The 23,513-nt window shown below is 31.5% G+C and overlaps 1 protein-coding gene and 1 non-coding gene across 2 annotated transcripts; both read left to right on the forward strand.

Moving 5' to 3' along the window:
• Positions 1-1,198: 1,198 nt before the first annotated feature.
• Positions 1,199-14,667, forward strand: LOC112707457 (phospholipase D alpha 1). Its single transcript, XM_025759200.3, has 4 exons — positions 1,199-1,465; positions 10,595-11,973; positions 12,160-12,698; positions 14,054-14,667. Exons 1-4 carry the CDS (start codon positions 1,361-1,363, stop codon positions 14,482-14,484), a joined length of 2,454 nt encoding a protein of 817 aa, XP_025614985.1. The 5' UTR covers positions 1,199-1,360; the 3' UTR covers positions 14,485-14,667.
• Positions 14,668-19,111: 4,444 nt separating this feature from the next.
• On the forward strand, positions 19,112-19,185 carry TRNAP-UGG (transfer RNA proline (anticodon UGG)). Its single transcript has one exon. It is a non-coding gene; the product is annotated as a tRNA-Pro (tRNA).
• Positions 19,186-23,513: the final 4,328 nt, after the last annotated feature.

Raw genomic sequence — 23,513 nt, forward strand, 5'->3', positions numbered from 1 at the left:
TTGTTTGGCTTATATGCGTAATAAACTTCTCTCCTTGGCTTAAATGCGTTTTTTACCCTCAATTTTATATTAACTCTAAATATATTAAAAGAATTTAATCAATATATTCTAACATTTAACTAATTGCAAACACTTATCCCAAAACATATTTACAAAATTTAGAGCACTGGTTAATAATATTTTAACGAAACTAAATTTGTGCATAACACAAATAAATAAATTAAGCATACTTACTACTTGATACGCTGCTACCTTATCAATATCATATACTTTTTGTATTTTTTACTCTGCCTTACTTGAATAAAAGCAAAAGGTACTATTGATCGGCAAAATTAATTTTATAAATTACCAATCTATAAATTAATTTTATGTACCATTACCAATCGATTGAAATTGGCAAAACATTCAACTTTATCACCTTCCAATCGATTGGATTACATTACCAATCGATTGAATTTGACTAAAACTTCAATGTCATCACTTTCCAATCGATTGTATTTGGCAAATCCATGTTGTTTTCGTGAATTCAATCGATTGAGTAACAACAACAATCGATTGTTTTGAGTCATTCATTCGATTGGAAAGTATAAACAATCGATTGGTATAAGTTTTTTACCATTCTACCTTACAACTTTCAATCGATTGTTTTGTGATATAATGTAAACCAATCGATTGAGTTATCATTCAATCGATTGTTTTGAAAAACCATTGAATTTTAAGGAAACACGATTTGGAAGCCATGACGAACGTAACGAGATCAAAGTTAATTTTTTAATCAATTGGAATTATTAGGATGAATGGAGGATATAATTAGTTGTTATTTTTGTATTTGATTGTTAATAAATATAATAAATAATTGATAAAATAATAATTTATAAAATAAAAAACTATTTTTATAATTAAATAAAATATATGGGGTTGATTTGTAATTAAAATTAGTTCAAAGACTACGTAATAATTGATAAAAAAACTCTAAAAACATATTTTTTACTTGGACTACTAAGTGGTCCAAAAATTCATGGACCACCAATCCTGTGCCAACAAAGTTTAATGATTTAGTTATATACTTTTTGCATTATTTATTATTTATCATCAACTAGTAATTTTAAAATGATTACTTTACACCTCATTTTTAACCGCACCACTATCACCTTATAGTATATAACAATGTCTTCAACTGCCTTAAGTGGTTCCAGTTGTTTTTTCTTTATAAAAAAAGATGCTGCATGTTATAGCCTTATAGGCTTATATAGCCCGGGAACATTATTTCTTATTCATTTCTAGTCTTTTGTTACGCTGTTACACTTTTATTTCAATAACTTCTTCTGGGTTCTGGAGGCTAGGTTTTTGAGCACTTGCAATGGCAAAAGTAAGAGCAGGAACACTACTGCATGGTGTTCTTCACGTTACAATTTTTGAAGCTGACAATCTCTACGTGAATGACTGCTGTAATTGTTTCCCCAAGGTACATGCTTCAAATTCCCTGAAAATCAAAGCACCATGAAACCTATATTAAGCATCTTGATTTATATACGTTGTTCTGCTCTGCTTTTGTTTGGTAATATATTTGCTTCTCGGTTGCGTTTATTGTATGGATAGATATCTATATAGAATAATGCTAAATTATCAATAAAATTTATTTATTTTTTGTCGATATATAGTCAATTTTAATTAAAGATTAAATTCTAAACCATAAAATCTAATAATATAAAAATATAATTATATTACGTATATATTAAAAATGAGTTATTCGTATTGTTAAAATATAAAATATATATTAAAAATAAATTAAATAACACAAAAAAAAATTTATATAGTGACTGATTTGATGGTTAAATTTGATATGTCATAATATTTTTTTATAAAAATATAATGTTGCCGTAAAATATTAGCTAAAAATAATAAAAAAATATTTATCCTCTAACATCATCTATATATATTTCTTGACCACTTGTGTAAGAGGACATACTATTTTGACACCTAAAATGCTTATCGTCCACCCTTTTATTTATTTTTTTTATACTTTTACTAAGAAAAAATAATTTTCACTACAAGAAAATTATTGAGTATTATCGAAGTTACCATTAGATTCATCAAATATATCCGACGATAATGAAATTACTGTCGAATGTACTATCGAAAATAATCAACTGGTATAAATTTTGCTGGTAAATATTTACCGTCAGATTTATTTCATTCGATAGTAATTATCGTCGAATTTTATCACGGATTACTAGCTAAGAGGACGAATTTGTTATCGGCGGATGTGTCCGACAATAATGTTGGCACCAAAACATGTTTTCGCGCCATGTTATCGTCGGATAATTCCACCAGTAATTCCGACAATAATATTTTTTTTTATTTGAAATAAATGGTTAATTTGTATTTTAAATTTAAATTTTTTTGATACAATTAGTGGTGAATTTATAAATAATAAATATTTTTTTATTTAAAATACATAAATAATATAATGTGCAAATTAAATAAAAGTCAGGTCTACCAAATAAATGTACGAAATAATAAAATAAAAACCTAATATCTACAAATCCAGGTAGCCATCGTCGTCAGTCCGGTGGCCTTCGACCGGCGGTGTAGGAGGCGGTGACGATGTCTAGGTGCTACCAGCGCTACTGCTGCCACCAGCAGAGTCGATGCCAGCGACGCGCATTTGGGTCTGATACACATCCATCTGACTCTCCATACGCTGCATCCACTCCAGCCTAAGCTCATCCGTAGACTATACGCAAGTGAGGATCTCTTGATACATCTCCTGATAATCATTGAGCTCCTGAGCTTACTGTTGAAGGCTGCGCTGGAGCTCCTGCACCTGGAGCCTCAAATCCATGCCTTCCTCGGAATGGACTACTCGACTGGTGGCAGAGCCTAACGACGGCCTCAACGTCGAGGTGCAGAGGCTACTCGTGAAGAATGACCCCATTTTGTATATGCGGTTCTTGTGCAGGACTGCGACAGTCTCGCTCCAAATCGCATCGAGGTCGATGACAGAGGCCACATATCCATCAGCGGCGTCCTCCCCACTCTGTTGAGTCATGATTTATAATCTATGTGTGTAGGGCTCCTGTGCAATTAACACAAATTTCTTTTTTTAGTAAGACAGATATATAATTAATCTCTAATAATTTCATAGCAAAAAATAATAAGATGTATGTTTACTCACATAATGGTCCTGGGACCGCTGATCAACAAATCTCGCTTTGTTCTCCTTTAGTCTGTGGGTGTACTTGAACGTCTCCGCCAATGTAGTCTCGCATTCCAATGACTTCGACTACACCAGTTGCATTGAAATATAAAATTAGTAGAATTCTTAGATAACATAACAAAGTTATTAACAATATTAAAGGAACTACATACCAGCCTACCCTTCGTCTTCATAAGGGTCGTCGAGCCACCGGTGTACTTAGACGACCTGGGGATGCCCTATTAGCTAGGTTGGTGAGACGTCGATGCCTAAACCCTGTATCGGTCTCCTAATGAGCTAACAGGCCCTTCTGCACCTCCGGTCGGAGCCAATGCGTCCGCTAGTCCTGCCCATGCTTTACGTCATCCAACATCTGCTAGAGCTGCCAATCCATCCTACAGTCAAATATCTTCTGGATGGTCAGGTCGTGCTTAGCATCCTAAATGAAGTGCAGCGGCAACAAAGAAGCTTTAAATTTAGGTAAACAAGATAATAGGAATTAAATTAGCTAAAAAGGTTTAAAACATAAACAGTGAAGAAAATTACTGCCCACATCTCAAACCAACGCTTTCTGGTCTCAGCGGAGATCTTTGTGTAGTTGGGCCAAGCTGATCGTACATCAGCTTGATGACATTCGTCATCTTCTGAGTACACGCGTTCGGGTTCTGTAGAAACCTGACAACAACCCACAATAATAGGTAATCCAAATCAACCTAAATCCACCAAACAGGAATCAAGTTTCAGGAAAACAATAATGAACACTTAAATGAACCTAAATCCACTAAACATGAATCAGGTTTCAGGAGCCTTCGGTGATAACAGCAATCATAATCATCAAAAGTAGAAAACAACAACCAACACTTAAATCAACCTAAATATACTAAACAGGAATCATGTTTCAGGAACCTTCAGCAATAACAGGAATCATAATCATCAAAAGTAGAAAACAATATCTAAGACCTAAATCAACTTAAATCCACTAAACAGAAATCAAGTTCAGGAACCTTCAGCAATAACAGGAATCATAATCATCAAAAGTAGAAAACAATAACCAACACTTAAATCAACCTAAATCCATTAAACAGAAATCAGGTTTCAGGAACTTTCAGCAATATCAGTCATAATCATTAAAGGTAGAAAACAATAAATAACACTTAAATCAACCTAAATCTAATAAACAGAAATCAAGTTTCAAGAACCTTCAGCAATAACAGGAATCATAATTATCAAAAGTAGAAAACAATAACCAATACTTAAATCAACCTAAATCCGCTAAATAGGAATCAAGTTTCAGAAACTTTTAGCAATAACAAAAATGGTAACCATGCTAGAAAATACATGAGCAATAACAGGTGACTTACCCCATATGCCGCCATCATGCCAAATGTGCAACCGTGTGATGGAAAGTGGTAAAGGGACATCAGCTGCTGCCTCGCTTCGATGGCTGGACTCTGAAATCACAGCATCCGTAGCTGGAGGCGGCGTCGCCATAGATGTGGACTGCTGAGCAGACGGAGGCGGCGTCGCCGCTGTGGATGAAGGCAGGTAGTTGGGGTTAGGGACCATGATGAACGGCTGGTCCACTAACCCCACAATGTGTCTCATGACCGGGGTGGTTGGAGTATAGAAAGAGGATCCAGAAGTCCTGAGGGTACCGGAAGAAACTCTCCCTCTATCCCAACCACGGTTACGGCCACGACCAGCAGCCTGACCGCAACACCTCTACATGTCGTCATCTCTAAAAATATCAAATTATCAAACAACTTCAGCAATAATTTCTCCATTATTGAATCTCAACGACAACTCCAGCAACAATGTCAGCAACAATCTCAATAATTCAACATAACTTAGCACTAACAAGTAATCTATGCAAATACCAATTCACAAAATTCAACATCAATAACACCAAAAAATATATAGGTATAAAATAAATAAGTACTATTCATACACTTATATACTCCTTATATATTTACCTTCAATCTTTTTAGTAGCTAGAATATACAAAATTTTCAATTCTTTTAAATTTCAAATAACTCGAATTATTCCATAGGATTCTCTAAATCCAAACCAACACAATGAACAGAAAGCAATGTTGGACCTTCCAATATTAAATTCAGAATAGCAAAATAACAAAATAGTAATTAACATAGTGAATGAGCACAATCAATTAATTAACCAAATAAACTCAGCAACAATTTTTCTATTAATTCAATTAGCAAACTCAGAATAGTTCCAGATACTTTCAGCAACAATCAGAACCTATAAATCTAAACTAAATTATCCTAACCACCTAGTTCACTAAAATAATTAAATTAAACTAACTAAACTAATTAAACTAATCTAATGAACTAAAACTAACAAACATAATTCGAAAAAATAAAATGTTCAAACAAAGTACCTTATATGCAGGGTGCAGAAAACAACGCAGAAGGAGGGAGGAAGTCGACGGCACCGGGTTGTTGCCCGTGCTAGAGGTGGTGATTGTGAGCCACCGTAGGAAGGAGCTGCAGTCTAGAAAACGAAGAAAGGATTGCGGTGACCTTGAAACAGAGGGGAAGAAGGAGAGGAAGGAGGCATCGGCAGGGGGGAGGGGGCGACGGCGGCTGAAACATGAGAGAAAGGGGGTGGCGACGACGGCTGGGGCTGGAACGTGAGAGAGAGAGAGAGAGAGAGAGAGAGAGAGAGAGAGAGAGAGAGAGAGAGAGAGAGAGGGGGGGAGGGGGATGTGGTTATGGTGGTGAGGATTCAAATCAGGGGAAGGAATTCGTGATTTGAATTTACGCCATCTTTACCGTCGAATTTACCGCCAGACACGTCTGACGGTAAACCATTTCTGATTACCAAAATGCATCGTTTTATTAAAATACATTACCGTCGGATGAATTTGACGGTAACACCGACGGTGTAGCACGCGCCAATTTATTTTAGTTTTCCTCAAAAAAAAAAAAATCGGTAGAGTTATTGTTGAAAAACCAAATCCGCTGGTAATTCAAAAACCCTACGAATTCGAGGTGGTTGCCGATGGTAAATCCGACAGAAACGTTGCCGCTATCATCCGACGATACTCAATATTTTTATTGTAGTGTCTTTTCTCCTATAAGATGTCTAAATAAAACTATTCTCTCTTCTATTTCTAAAATATACACTCCCTTTTTTACGAGAGTTAAATAACATACACTTTTGTCTATTTAATTGAAATATTTTTTAATAATTATTTTTATATATAAATTAGTGATAATGTATGGTTTCAAAAAAAGAAACAATAATATAAAATATATACTTATTTTATTGTACTAATTTTTATTTAATTTTAATATTTTAACTTATTTAGTTCAAAATTTTTTATATTGATTAATGAAAAAATATTAAAAATAACTAATTAAACTTATTACATTAATAGTAATATATATTTTATATTATTATTAATATTATTATAGTATTAAAAATATTAATATAAAATAAATTTATTATTATAATAAATTTTAATTATTTTTAATTTTTTATCATTAATTATAAAATATATACAAATTTTAGATTAAATGTTTTGTAAGAAGTTAAAATATTTTATAATAATAATAATAATAATAATAATAATAATAATAATAATAATATATTTATTGTTAAGATTTTATCATTAATCATCAAATAGATAAAAAAAATTTATATTAAATATTTTGTAACAAGTTAAAATATTAAAATAAATTAAATTTATTACATTAATAATAAATATATATTTTATATAATTGTTACTAATATATATAATTATAATAATAATTATTAAAGAGTATTTTATTAGTTAAATAGACTAAAATATATGTTAATTATTACAATGAAAAAAAGTGTGCATTTTAAGAATAGAAAAGAGATCTTTTGTTTTATATTATCGCAAATATATGTTAGAGAATCAATATTTTTTCTTTATATTTATCTTGTATGCGAATCGATCAATACTAATTAACTCTATGGTGTTAAAATTTGCTTCTAGAAAAAAGAAATACAACTATAAATTTTAAAATATATGAAAAATAGTGTTTGACAAAATATTTTTATATAAATTGTTCCTTTAACGATTAGTTAAATTTGAGAATACATTTTATTGAAAATTATTTATATTTGAAAGACCATAAATATATTTTCTTTTACAAACTAAATAGTAGTCAATATTATAATTGCTCAAACATTAAATTAGTAATTAACCTATAATTATATTGAGACAAATTAAAATTCTTCTTCGTGCCTCTCACTCCCAAAAATACGCTCTTTATATTTGGAAATTTTATCAAATTTTTCCGATGCTCATTACCGTAGAATTGAGAGTCAAAAAATTCAACGGTATTGGCAATATATAATAGAATCAACTACTGCGATCTTGTCTATATATTTATAAATAGAATAATTAGCCACTAGATTAATTAAGCGCTGCATGACAAAATGAAACGTACAAATCTAATATGGCATAATAATATATATAACCAACTATTTTTATAGTATAATCAAACTTTTTAATAAGTATAAAATATGTACTCTTGCAAGTTGGATGGTTGATATAGCTGATTTTGTGATTATGTTGCACAGTTAAACATACATTAATAATAAAAGATGTTATATATCCAATAATCCAAAGATTATGGATAGGAAAAAGCATCCATAATCGATGCATTCGAATTTGTTATCAAGTCTCTTGATATTCTTATGTTATACCAAAAGACAAGGGGGATTAGTTAGTGAAATTGAATTCACCGATTAAACTATCATCATAGTCATGTATTTATTTTATTTTATTAATAAAAATTTTCTATTACATGACATTTTTAAAAAGAAAAATAGAATTATGTATTATGATATTTTCTTTATTTAATGGAAATAAAAATAGATATTTTGAACGATTAGTGAAAACCAATTTATTTACTTAAGGATTTTAAATAAGTAAACTTGGAGGATTTAAGTTTAAAGAATTTTAAGAATATAAATAAAATTAAGATTTGTAATATAATTATCATATTTATTAAACAATTATTTTGACTAATAAACGATGAAAAATAGGTTAGGCATATTAAATATAATACGACAGGAGTGACAATTTATCCTCTTAAAATTATAAAAACACATGGTTATTAAAATCAAATCTACACTCAACTAGTCAACAAAAAAAAATCTACACTCAACTTAGTTAAGGTAATACACTACTAAATCAAATTTTTTAGTGGTCATTTATTTTATTTTTATTGACAATAAAAATAATCGCTAATATATTTACTAGTAATCAGATATTAGTCGTCTTATATTTTATCGTACAAAAAATTTTGTGACAATTATATAATTACTAGTAAAAATTTTTTTAATAATTACAAAAAGTATATATTTATATATTACCTAAAGGCTAGAATACCGAAAGAAACACATCTTTTCACTTTTATCTGTCCTAATTATTAGTTTTCATTCAAAACTTTATCCGCATGTTATAATTTTCTTTACTTGCCATTACCATCATCGCCACTACTAGTCACCACCACAACATTATAACATCGTATCATTATGAAACATTGACATTTTTTTGAGTTGTCGTATCCGTGAGTCGAACACATTTTAAATACCACACTTATCGACACTCATGCATCTGATTATATCTGTTGTGTTCAACAGTGACTTAATAAAAAATAAAAAATTTCTTTTCAGACATACTTGGACATACCTAAATACCATCAAATATCAATGTGTCCAATTTTATTTTTAATATATATTTTTAAAATAAATTTTAGAAATAATATATATTGTTATGTATTAAAATAAAAAATATTTTAAATACTTTATATAATTAAAATAAGATATTAAAAATAATTAAAAAATTATTTATGTTTTAATATCAAGAAATATAAAAGTATCATTACGATTTATATAAAAAATACTTTATATTTTATATGTATATGTGTTTCTGTGTCGTATAAAATTTTAAAATTCGCGTATCAGTGTGTCCTATGTTATCGTATCCCTAAACCGTATCAATATCCGTGCATTATAACCACATTCCATGCATCGAGGAGTTCTAGGAATTGGGAGTTTGCGAGAAATGCCTTTTTCTTTACAAAAATCATTCCAAATCTGAGTTAACAAATTCTCCATCATAATTTGATTTAATTTAATGGATGAAATTGTAATTACATTTTTAGTCTAAACTTTTTATGCAAATGCAACAAATTTTTCAAATGTCTCATTCTTAGAAACTAAGAAAATAATTCATGTAAATCCTAAGTAATCATCAATTACAAATATATATCTTTTATTACTCAGACTTATTATTTGATTGGACCAAACAAATCAAAGATGTAATAGCTCAAGAGGTCTTGATATAAACGCAACATTAGTGCTTAAAACATTCTTTGGTTTGTTCCTGTTTTTCATAGAAATCACATATTGAGTTTTTTTTCAAATGTGATTTTGGAAAGGACTTTTACAATAGTTGAGATTTCTACTATATTAAAATAGTGATAGTTTTTTCACTAGCCTTATCAAGCTACACAATTCAAATCCGACTATCTAAGATATTTAGATATTCTTTGCTTAATCTTTCTTAAGTTACACCTTGACTCAAATCACATAATATTTAATAATATTAAAACGTGTATATCACTACTAGATTATGTTAAAACATGTATATAAGACTGTGTTTATGTTGTAGTCACAGTTTTGATATCTGTTTTAAGATATTATCTTAAAGGTATGAGACTTAATTTGTGTTTGATAATTTGGTTCAAGATATATAAAGATAAGTCCAATTAAAATAACTAATTCATTTATTTTTGAGATAAGAAGAGCTTTTTTACAAAAGAAAATATGAAGAACATAAAGAAGAAGATGATGAACACTTAGAGAAATTTGCACGCATTTTCTTCATTCTTTTAAAGTTTCTTGGACTTATATATAATGAGAAAAAGCCATGTGAACATTGTAAAGTCCTTTTTTTTCTGTCAATGTCATTGAAGTAGTTAAAAAAGACACATGTTTTTGGTAGGTATAGACCTTTTTTCTTTTGTAGTAAATTTCGCACTGAGATTTGCAAAAGAGAGAGAAAAGTTTATTTCACACAATTTAAACATGGTGAGACGCTCAGTTAGAACTTAGAAGTCAAAATATATCCATTAAGAGTGGTAATTTTTCTATGGTCTTCCACATACAGGGCCTTTAGCTCTTGAAGTTGTTATAAATCATGACACTCTTCTTTTGAAGTAGGCTGGTAGCTCATATTCATGTTCTGTAGGTACTGCTTTGCAAGCAAAGCCCTTACCATGTTTAAAATAATCCATTAGATGTTCAAAAATAAGGAAATTGGATGTTTGAAAATAAAGATTTTGAATGCTTTCCTTTTTAAATGCCTTTTATTATTGTTCATTCATGCAGCTATCAGAAGAAACCTTCTCAAGTGGAAAAGTTGGTGGTTGTAGAATATACACAACCATTAATTTAGGCAGTACTATAGTGGGCAGGACTAGAAGTGTAAACCAAAATGAACACTTTAATTTTCAGTGGCATCAATCTTTAAGAATTTACACTGCTCATATTGCAAGTGAAGTTGTTTTTCATATCAAAGAAGACGACACAATAATTGGTGCAAAAGTGATTGGAAGAGCATATTTTCCTGTGGAAGAGTTGGTAAATGGAGAAAATAAGGATAGATGGCTCCAAATCTTGAATAAAAAACATAAACCTCTTAAAGCAAGGCCTAGAATCCATGTGAAATTACAGTTTTTTAATGTCACAAAGGACATTAACTGGTCTCAAGGGATCAAAAGTCTTGATTTTGCAGGGCTCACTCATTCATACTTTCCTCAGAGAAGTGGTTGTAGGGTCACACTTTACCAAGACACTCACATACCAACCACATTTTTTCCTGAAATCTTGCTAACTAAGGGTAGGTACTATGAACTGCATCAATGTTGGGAAGACATCTTTGATGCCATTTCGAAGGCGAAACAGTTGATTTACATAGCAGGATGGTCTCTTTGCACCAAAATCACCTTGGTTAGGGAATCAACTTGCAAGAAACAAGAAAGTAGTGATTTGAATTTGACACTTGGTGAGCTTCTTAAAAAGAAGGCCAGTGAAGGTGTTAAGGTCCTTATGCTCATTTGGGATGACAGAACTTCAATTAAGTGGCTAAGGAATGATGGAGTTATGACAACTCATGATGAAGACACAGAAAGTTATTTTGATGGAACTGGAGTGCACTGTGTTTTATGTCCTAGAAATCCTGACAAAGGGGAAAGCCTTATCCAAGGCACAGAGGTTGCTACCATGTTTACACATCATCAAAAGATCATAATCGTCGATAGTGATGTGCCAAATGAAAAATCAGATAGTAGGAGAAGAATTTTGAGTTTCATTGGTGGTATTGATCTATGTGATGGGAGATATGACACACCTTTCCATTCCATCTTTGGTAGCTTAGGAACAGTTCATCATAATGATTTTCGCCAGCCAAACTTCGAAGGAGCCTCGATCGATAAAGGCGGACCGAGAGAGCCTTGGCATGACATACATTGTCGCCTAGAAGGACCAATTGCAAGGGATGTTTTAAAGAATTTTGAGCAAAGGTGGAGAAAACAAGGTAAGAAGGATGTTTGTCTTGTTGAAATCGACTCGCTTGTTGACACTTTTGTTCCCTCATCACTAGATAAATTCCCTGAAGATGATGAAGAAATATGGAATGTTCAGTTATTTCGATCAATTGATGGAGGAGCAGCTTTGGGCCTCCCAAATTCTGAAGAAGAAGTAGCAAGGTACGGTTATAGAATATACTAGGAGATTTAATATATCTGAATATTTATTATAGAATATTACGTCTTTATTCTTACAATTCTCTTAGTATCTATAAATACTCTTTTATATTGTATTATTCTAGACAACTTGAATACACTCAGTAATACACAAATTATTTCTCCAGTTTAATCTCTTGTTTCTAACAGGTCAGGTCTTATGAATGAAAAAGAACATATCTTTGATTGCAGCATCCAAAATGCTTATATTACTGCTATCAGGAGAGCCAAGAGTTTTATCTATATAGAAAATCAGTATTTTATGGGAAGCTCTTTTGGCTGGAATTCTGGCAACCTTCAAGTTCAGGAGGTGGGAGCTTTGCATCTTATTCCGAAGGAATTGTCTCTCAAGATTGTCAGCAAGATTGAAGCAGGAGAAAGGTTTAGTGTATATGTAGTGATTCCAATGTGGCCAGAGGGTATTCCTGAGAGTAACTCAGTTCAAAGCATGTTGAGTTGGCAGAAGGAGACAATGGATATGATGTACATTGATATAATCCAAGCTCTACGTGCCAAAGGGATTACTGCTGACCCAAAAGACTATTTGAGTTTCTTTTGCCTTGCAAATCGTGAAAAGAAGAATGATGGAGAATATAAACCTTCTAAACACCCACAATATGACTCAGATTATAACAGAGCTCAACAAGCAAGGAGATTCATGATCTATGTACATGCTAAAATGATGATAGGTAACTTATTTATTATATTTGTTTGTATAATTTAATATATTGGTTATTTTTGTGACCAAAATTTATTTTAAATTTATTAAATGTAGTGTTTTATAACTCGTAATATAATTTAAAGTTCAAAAGTTATAGAGTTTGTTTGGGTGAGTTTTTAAAAAAATATTTTTTTTCGAATTATCTTCTTTTAAAAGATTTTATGAAAAAGTAAAAGTAATTTTATGTTTGGGTATCTCATATAAAAAAATCTTTTTATCTATCAATATGTTTGGGTATAACAATATAAAAATATTTTTTTGTTTATTTATTATATGAAACATTTTTTTAAGAAAAAAAAAGATCTTTTAAAAAATATATAAATTATAACTTTTTAAAAAAGATGATTTTTTTATTTTTCTAATATTTTTACTTTTACTACTAAAAATTTGTCAAATACGCTAAAAAATTAAAAAATATATTTTATTAAAATAATAATGTCCAAGCAAGCAAGCACATAATTTTCACAAATTTTAATAGGAAATCAAATTAATTTTTTTCTAAATTCTAGTTGTACCTATTATCGTTAGACTCATTTAGTGGCTGACCAATAAATTAATGATAAGGTATCTTTAAAAAGTTCATATGAAAAAAGTCACCGATTTTAAGAGTGGATTGGCTTGTATGTTAGTCAAAGTTTTTCATATACTATATTTGTATAATATTATTAAGCAACTAAGTATATTTGAGAATTTAGGTTGGTGACAAGTTCCACTTTCAAATCTACTTTTCAATGTCATAAATGACATTTGCGGATATGATACTTTTATTTTAGTTTTTTTTTTTTAACTAGAAGACAAATTTAAAATATTTGAGTTAAAACAAAACAAGAATTTGAAAATACAATGACAAATTTAATAATACAAACTAAAGAACAAATCAATCCAATGCCTTTCCAGAGTTAATTATGATTACAATTTCGCTAACTCTTATTTATAACTGTGTTTAATAAAAAGAAAAAGTCTAGGGGACCAGTAATTTTATTAAATTTTGGTCAGCATGTAACCAGCAGAGGGAAGTGAGTCATTGGATGAAATCTCACACCAATCTTACACCATCAAATCATCATTGATGGCTAGTTGATGACTAACAATCACAAAAATTACTGACTCCCTAGCATTGTTCTAATAAAAATATCTTTGTAGATGACTGGATGTATCTAATAAAAATATTTTTTTATGACTGTATTTAATAGAAATATTTTTATAGATATATTTTTTGGATATGTCTCTTTATATATGTGTTTAAAATATAATTAATTATTACTGATAATAAATTAACAGATAATATATACTTTTTCTTATGATTATTATTGTTTCACGCAGTTGATGATGAATACATAATTATTGGATCTGCCAATATCAATCAACGATCCATGGATGGAGCTAGAGATACAGAGATTGCCATGGGAGCTTATCAACCATATCACATAAAAAGAAATGAGCCAAACAGGGGCCAGATACATGGCTTTAGAATGGCCTTGTGGTACGAGCACTTGGGTTTTCTAGATGGCTCTTTTCTTGTTCCACAGAGTTTGGAGTGTGTCAGACTTATAAACAATATTTCAACAAGGTATTGGGACCTTTACTGTAGCGAAACCCTTGATGAAGACTTGCCTGGACATTTGCTTAGTTATCCCATTAAAGTAACAGAAAGTGGTAATGTCACAACGCATCTTGGTGTAGAGCACTTTCCGGACACAAAGGCACGAATTCTTGGGTCCAAATCGGAACTTCCTTTTCTCTTAACTACTTAAATTGAGTTATTCATGCTATGAGTTTTTCATTTTGTCATCAGTTTATGCCTTGATCATGACATTTTAATACAGAGAAATTCATATGTTGTAGATTATTCGAAAATTGTTGTAGCTCATAAGTTCGTTGGATTTAAAGTTTATATGTTTCAAATCATATCTACAAAATTAATATTAATCTTAAAATGTATACTTTATTGTTTCCTAATAAATTTTCCATAATAATAGTATACGTAATCGTTGGTTCCTAACAAATATTCTTTAAAATAAATCAGTTTTTGATAAATAAAATAGATGACAACCTGATTCTAGATAATTTAGAATGACAAAATAGTTCCATATTTTTTAAAGTTTCAGACAAAATAGTTTCATATTTTTCACTTGTTAAAAAATATTAAGCGCTAATTGGTTATTTTCATTTATTATTAGGGACTAATTCATTTAATATTTTAAAAAACTAACGACAAATTTATCTAAAGCAAAATGGTTAGAGAATTTTGACTATTCTCATATGTGTTTATATATTTACATTATATATGATGGTACACTACTAGAATAATGTTGATTAACTGTTATGAAAATAGTCAAAAAATCACTACTAATTTAATGTAAAATATAATTTGTGGCGGACTAAATATCATTTAGCAACAAATACTTTCTTTATTAATTTTAAGTGACAAATCAATAAGGCAAACACAATAGTCGTAAAGCAATTAGAAAGTTTTTCATTGATAATCGTAAATTCATCACTAAATTAAAAGCTAATTCCATCAAAGAAATAAAATAAAAAGTAGTCACTAATTATCGATGAATTCTACTGTAATAGGCTCATCGCTAAATCTAAGCTAATTTTGTACACAAAATTGAATACAAAGACGTCATTAATTAGCATCTAATTATTTTGAACCTAACTTATTGCAAGTTGTCTACTAATATGAACCCAAATCTATTACATTTTTTAGCAAATCTAAGGGTAATATTTGAACATTATTAATTAAATTTGTAAGATTTTTGTCATTAAACTAAAGTTATTCTGAATGAGAAAATAAAATTACAAAGTAGTTGCTAATTTACTAAGCAATAATATGCAGTCAATTAGTAGCAGTACTATCGCAAATTTCTTTCAAACTAGTAACAAATCAATAGATATCTCTCAAATGTTTCAGCCATGATAGAGACATAAAATCTTTAATTTGTCACCATCATCAATAGCGAGTATGTGGCTAATTGGTCACTAGACAAGCATTTTTTTTTATTGAAACAATTTTCTCGCTGTGTTGTAACTAATTAACTGCATAATAAAAAATTTTATTGATATTACGCAACAATTTTCTTTCTACTCGGTTGCTGTTTTTTGCAAAATATCAGTTAGAATACCAATTTTATCGTTATACTAAAATAAATCTCATATTTTTTATTTAATATTTAATTAAAAATTATAATGCATACAAATAAAATTAATTCATCTAAACAATACATGTTTAGAAAAATTCAAATTCAACATATTTATTAAAATAAAATTCTAATGTATTTTCTCCAACATATCTACTTCACAAATAAAATATCAAAACAAGCTTAAAAGCGGCTGTAACTAAACAACATTTCATAAACTAAAAAATCTCTTATATTCCACAAAAAATGTTACATTCATGTTAAAAAAAAATTTTCTTGCATCATAAGTTGTAATATCATTGTTTCATAGAACCTTTAACTTATCAATTAGTGGTCTAATATAAACATTTAATTTTTTTGGGTAACTTTGCCCAGGGATCAAAACACAGAGAAGCATTTACTATTTTTTCATGTACATATTTGAAAAAAGATCGTAAGACGTGACAAACACATGCCAATATGAGTATGGAGTCTTCAAGTTAGAAAAATTATTAAAACCATTAGTGCAAATTAAAGTCAAAGCCTAACTTTTTTATACTCTTGAGCAAATGTTTAATAGGTAGCATCAAATTGTTTTTAAGCATCAACATCAGCCAAATGTGTGATTACCGGTTCAACTTGACATACTCAATCAACATGTCACTTTATATATTATGCATAGTAGTTTTAGACATAAATAAACATTGTAAATAAACATTGAAGCCTTGAAGGAATAGAAAAATATCTCAGCATTGAGTATGGCATATCCTACTATATATTATTAGCTAAATCCTCTTTCATTGGCTTAAATCCTAGATGTTCACATATTGTGTAGGTTATATAATTAGTCTTATCACTTGTTTTTTTATAATATAATATGCAATGATTAAGACATGCATCAATTTTCTCTTATCCTAATCCCAGCCTCGAAATATTATCTTTGATTTATAGAAATTTTCTGACAATCTCTCAAAGTCTGCACGTCCAGGAAAGGTCTAGTACATTTTATCTCGACAAGTGTTTGACATGGCAAGCCACTCTATACCAATCTCAGTATCGCGTCGGCCGATAGTCAAAGCACAGCTGAATGGGTATGTAGCGTCCTTCACAAAGCTTGGTCGGCTACCAGATGTCCTCACCGTGGCCCGTCGTAGACAAGAACTTGTCAACGTTGACCGGGTCCCCCCTGGCCATTGAACTAACACTTCACACGATCGGAATGGTAGAATTCCACTATATTGAAGCATACGAGGGGGACAACAGACATTCATGTCCCCCACTCTACCTCCTCATTCAGCCATAGGGGGCACATATCCTGCAGTGCAGGATCGTCGTACGACGTCCACGTGAACTACAATGGACACATCGAAAGAGATGTTAGTGATAGTTGCTATAAAAGGTTGACTAATCTATGCAACTGAACCAAATAAAAGGGTACATGGCTTACCTCATCCCAGAGTAACTGATCAAACTCCTGACACCATCGGTGGATCCTCTGCTCGTACTGGTCCCTGTTCTGCTGTGTCATGCCGATCAACCTGTGGACATTTGCAGCATTAACCACCATTCAGTCAATCTGTCTTAATAATGTTATACGAAAAATGAAAAATAGTAAAACCAAACTAAATAGTTACCTCCCAGCCATAAGGAACATGTGACTCTGTCGCTCAGGTGGACACTACTTAGGGAACTTCTGGTATATCCAAGATACCAGTAGAGGATTGCACCTGGCGATACCTGTGGTAGAGCGGTGGGCCGCAGAACATAAGAAATGGTACGTCCATGCTAGCACCATAGATCCTCAAGACAAACTCCGGCACCTCTTAAAATCGTCCAGTAGTGAGAGCCACTAGAGACGAACCTGATTATTGGACTTATCAGTCATCAAGTAACCCCCTATCATCAATAATAGTATGTAGCACCTCGCATACTATTGGAGAACGGTTGGGTCATCAGTACCGGGCGGCATCTGTCGGACATGCTCCCAAAGCTATGTCAGCTTCAGGGAGAAAAACTCCTTCCTCTGTGCTCCTTGCTGCTGGACTACAGGAGACTTGACACCGAGTAGCTTTTCAACTAACTCCCAGGTCCCAGTCCCGTACCATGTGTGAAAGTCACAAAAGCAACCACCCACGGGTTCTCCATTAGCATGCAATCTGAGGTGGTATGCGTCGTCCTGTAAGGTGATCATGCACTCACCCACGACAGGTGGAAGGTGTGGGTCTCTGGGCACCAACGCTCAACGAATGTCGTGATCAGGGAGTTGTCGAACACAAAATTCTTGAGTGGCAACGCATCACCGAACCTGGCCTCCCTCAGGTGCGGGACAATGACGTCCGATGGTGGGAGTATGTGACTCACTCTCCTCGGAAGCGTAGGCGAGGCCTCTAATAAACAATAAAAATATTGAATAAGAAATTAATTTGACTTATAAGTAAACTATTTAAGCAAATAACTACAAATATTTAAATTATAAATTTATTTACATAAAAAAAAATTTACTTGAATAATAAAAATATTTAGTAAAATAATTAACTTAAACGTCTATATAATATCATGCAAATAAAAATGTCTTCTAAAACAAATTATGGCTATACTAATAAACGTCTATTTTATTTAATTTAAATAAAATTATTTAGCTAAATAATGAATAACAAAATTCATTTCGCATTTTAGATTAAGTGAAAACATTTACTTGAATAACCAACAACTACACCATCAACTTAATAACTTAGTTTAAGTAACAAGAAAATTTAACAAAAAATAATTTACTTAGATATTTAGTAAATACAAACATAAATATTTTGCTACTTAATTAGGCTTATTATAAATTGTTAATAATCTTAATTAATAACTAAATTAATAAATATATGTTTAATAATAACTTAGACTAAAGAAAAACTAGCCTAAACCAATATTTAACTAACATCCATTTTAAAATATGCCTAACATCATATCTTAGTATTTAAACCAATTCTAACTATGTATTTATTCTCCTAACATATACTGCATATTACCTCCATAAAAATACTCAAATTATGGTAACATATCTATGCTTTAATATAACCATAAAACGAAAAATAACACTAACCTCAAAGTCGGCAATTTCTATAATGTACCAAGTTGTGTTCAGTCTGTTAATATACCGAGCCATATTCTTCAAATAATTCGAAAATATGATTAGAAAAAAGATAAAAGTGGGAGAAAATGTGGAAAACAAGACAAAGATTCTTTATAATGACACAGGAAACCAATTGAAAGGGATGTAGCACAGTTTGGTAGCGCGTTTGTTTTGGGTACAAAATGTCACGGGTTCAAATCCTGTCATCCCTATCTCGAACTAATACTTATCGTAGGAGAAGTAACAAGAGATCAATTAAGACTGATTCAAATTGGAGATACATATATATCAATATTTATATATAGTATATGGTATATGCAAGCAAGATGTATTGGGTTCACTTAAAATTTAATAATATTTTAATAATATAATATTATTATGTTATTAAAAATAAATAAATAATAAGCGCTCTTAGTTTAGTTCGGTAGAACGTGGGTCTCCAAAACCCGATGTCGTAGGTTTAAATCCTCCAGAGCGTGATTCCATTCTTGTTATATTGGAGAATGACAATGAAATAATTAAAAAGTAATTTAAAGGCTGAATTTGACCTCCTGGGGATTGTGGTTAAAACAAAGAAAAGAAATAGGAGGTCGATAAACATCACTAAACAAACGAGATGTTAATTAATCAAAGGTTCAATTAGGTCTTGCTCTAGCCTTTTTAGGAGTTATTACTTCCTTGGTAACTCAACACATGTACTCTTTACCTGCTTATACGTTTATAGCGCAAGATTTTACGACTCAAGCGGCGTTATATACTCATCATCAATACATCGCAGGATTCATTATGACAGGAGCTTTTGCTCATGGAACTATATTTTTTATTAGAGATTACAATCCAGAACAAAACGAGGATAATGTATTGGCAAGAATGTTAGACCACAAAGAAGCTATAATATCGCATTTAAGTTGGGCTAGCCTGTTTCTGGGGTTCCATACTTTGGAACTTTATGTCCATATTGATGTCATGCTTGCTTTTGGCACTCCGGAAAAACAAATCTTGATCGAACCCATATTTACCCAATGGATACAATCTGTGCATGGTAAAACTTCATACGGCTTCGATGTACTGTTATCTTCAACGAATAGTCCGGCGTTCAATGCGGGGCGAAGCATACGGTTGCCCGGTTGGTTAAATGCTATAAATGAGAGTAGTAATTCTCTATTCTTAACAACAGGACCCGGAGATTTCTTAGTTCATCATGCTATTGCTCTAGGTTTACATACAACTACATTGATCTTAGTAAAAGGTGCTTTGGATGCACGTGGTTCCAAGTTAATGCCAGATAAAAAAGATTTTGGTTATAGTTTTCCTTGCGATGGTCCGGAACGAGGTGGTACTTGTGATATTTCGGCTTGGGACGCATTTTATTTGGCAATTTTCTGGATGTTAAATACGATTGGCTGGGTTACTTTTTACTGGCATTGGAAACACATTACACTATGGCAGGGTAATATCTCACAGTTTAATGAATCTTCTACCTATTTGATGGGATGGTTAAGAGCTTATCTATGGTTAAACTCTTCACAACTTATCAATGGATATAACCCCTTTGGTATGAATAGTTTATCCGTCTGGGCATGAATGTTCTTATTTAGACATCTTGTTTGGGCTACTGGATTTATGTTCTTAATCTCCTGGCGCGGATATTGGCAGAAATTGATTAAAACTTTAGCATGGGCTCATGAACGCACACCTTTGGCTAATTTGATTCGCTGGAGAGATAAACCAGTGGCTCTTTCCATTGTGCAAGCGAGATTGGTTGGATTAGCCCACTTTTCTGTAGGTTATATATTTACTTATGCAGCGTTCTTGATTGCCTCTACATCGGGTAAATTTGGTTAATGTAATTTTTTTGTATCCGCATCCTTTCCTTCTATGGAGAAGGTGGTTTACAGACCTTTTCTATATTCAATTTCTACTTATATTTCTACATTTAGGATCCGACTTGTATGATTGATTGATACTAATAGGAAATTAACCATTATGGCAAGGAAAAGTTTGATTGAGAGGGAGAAGAAGAGAAAAAAATTGGAACAAAAATATTATTTGATTCGCCGATCCTAAAAAAAAGAAATAAGCAAAGTTCCGTCGTTAAGTCAAAAATGGAAAATTCATGGAAAGTTAGAATCACTACTGCGTAATAGTGCACCTACACGTCTTCATTGACGTTGTTTTTTGACCGGAAGACCAAGAGCAAATTATCGGAATTTTGGGTTATCTGGACACATACTTCGTAAAATGGTTAATGCATCTTTGTTGCCTGGTGCAACAAGATCGAGTTGGTAAGGGTAGGTTGAAAAATTCACTTCAATGTTTTATTAAAAAAAAAAATGAAATAAATTCTCAAATAATTCCTTTATATGGATCATTCGGGGTTGAGACCAAATATCAAAATAACATTGCCAGAAATAAATGAGATAGTATCTCCATTTATTCATCAAAAAAGGCGCATTCTTTGAAGTCAGAATAGATTTTTCTTGATATCTAACATAATGACTGGACGAAACCAAGAAATAACTCCTCACGTGCGAAATTATAGAGGGTCCCCTTTAAGAGGCTCGATTAGAATGAATCGGCGGAGAAGTTTTATGTTATATATGGTAATCTTTTGAGCGACGGCCCTTTCACTCGGCACCGTCGGATTGTTATTGAAGAATTTACACTTTCGAATTTCGTATTTTTTCGAGTATGTAAATAAATCGTAAATATTGTCCAAGTAATAAAGGCCCAAGTTTCCTTGGGATCCCAATTCCAATATGATCCCCATGCCTCATTAGCCCATACTGCTCCTGACAGAATATCTATCGTTAAAAAGAGAAAACCCAGCCCGTCGTGTGGGTCTCCCGCTGAGGCCCACTATGCCAAAAGCAAGAAAAACCCCATCCCTCTCTTTCTTTCTTTTTTTTCGCCCCATGTCGCCATACGGGGGCGAAAAAAAAGAAAGAAAGAGAGGGATGGGGTTTTTCTCGTTTTTGGCATAGCGGGCCTCAGTGGGAGGCCCACACGACGGGCTATTAGCTCAGTGGTAGAGCACGCCCCTGATAATTGCGTCGTTGATGGGAACTTAGTTTTCGTCTGGGTACCCCAGCTAGAAAACAATTGATACAGTTGGATCCCCCACCCCGAAATGTCTGCGATCGAGTAAATAGCTCTACGAATGAATGGATCGAATCGAATTGGAAAATGGAAAGATTTGTACAAGTTATACCCTTCGTCACCACTTTGCGAAAAATGGTTAGATATAATATATTAGTTTTGGTTGGTTCGGTTTTTTCGGCCTCGGCGACACTATATATATGTTGTTTACAATGTGGCAGATACATGTTATTTTATTTCATTTACACTGTAAACGAGATAAAAGATGCGGTATTTTTGGTAAAAAGTAAAAACGTTTCAAAATGTATATTTCGTTAATTAAATTATTTATTTTATTTATTTAAAAAAAATCCACGATCCTGTTGTCATTCTGGAAAGAGAATTGGACCGAGTTGGCCATTTACTTTTAGAGAAAAAGACAGATAGGTCCATGACTTTTTAAATTTTTGATAAATACATCCCTGACAAAATTTAAATACAAAAAGTTCCTGATTTTAACAAACGGAGGACAATTTAGTCCTTCCGTCTGTTTGCCTCTCATACACCAAACGAAACTGGTTGACGTGGCTGAAACGGTGTCCAGGTGTCCGTTACGGTGCCACGCTAGACGAAGAATAAAGTTCGAAGGACAAATAAGTCCTTGACGTCATTTTGCAAATAATGTTCGAAGGACAAATAGGTCATTGAGAATTTAATTCATTATGCTTCTACATGTATCATATATTACTATCTAATTTAATAATCAAATGTGTCACATGACACTCTTATTAAAATTGAGAGAAATTTTTTTTTTCAAAATTAATAAACTTCTTTCCTAAATTCTCTCATATACCTCTCTCCATTTTTCTATTTCTCTCTACTATTTTTACTCTATATATAATTATATTTTATATTAGTAATTTGACAAATCAAAATATGTCATTCGATATTTTTTTACGATTAAAATATTTTAAATGTAAAAGTATACACATTAAATTATTTTAAATTTTAGATAACGAATGTTAAAATTAATTATTAATAAAAAATTAGACTTTTTCATATAAAAATAATAACTAAAAATCTTATTATTTAATTTTTTATCTGCAGATATCTTGGTCTTTTTAGCCAGAGACGTTTGTCAACTTAGGATTTTTTTGTAAAAGTAGTTTGATTTTATAAATCTTTTGTGCCATGCATAATTTATACTGTTAAAACAAAGTGAACTATAATAAAAAAATTTCTCGTAATGTTATTATGGATAAAAATACTAATTCTAATATAATACACAAATGTACTAATGCTAACTTAATACATGAATGATGCACAAATGAACTAATGCTAATTTGATGCATAAATAAACTGATGCTAACTAATGCCACTGGTATGATGAAAATTGAACTAACGCAATTTAACAAATTTTAATATAATACACAAATGCACTAAAACTAAACTAACGCAATTT

Source organism: Arachis hypogaea, chromosome 8 (assembly GCF_003086295.3).
Source record: "Arachis hypogaea cultivar Tifrunner chromosome 8, arahy.Tifrunner.gnm2.J5K5, whole genome shotgun sequence".
In the NCBI taxonomy this organism is placed as follows: Eukaryota; Viridiplantae; Streptophyta; class Magnoliopsida; order Fabales; family Fabaceae; genus Arachis; species Arachis hypogaea.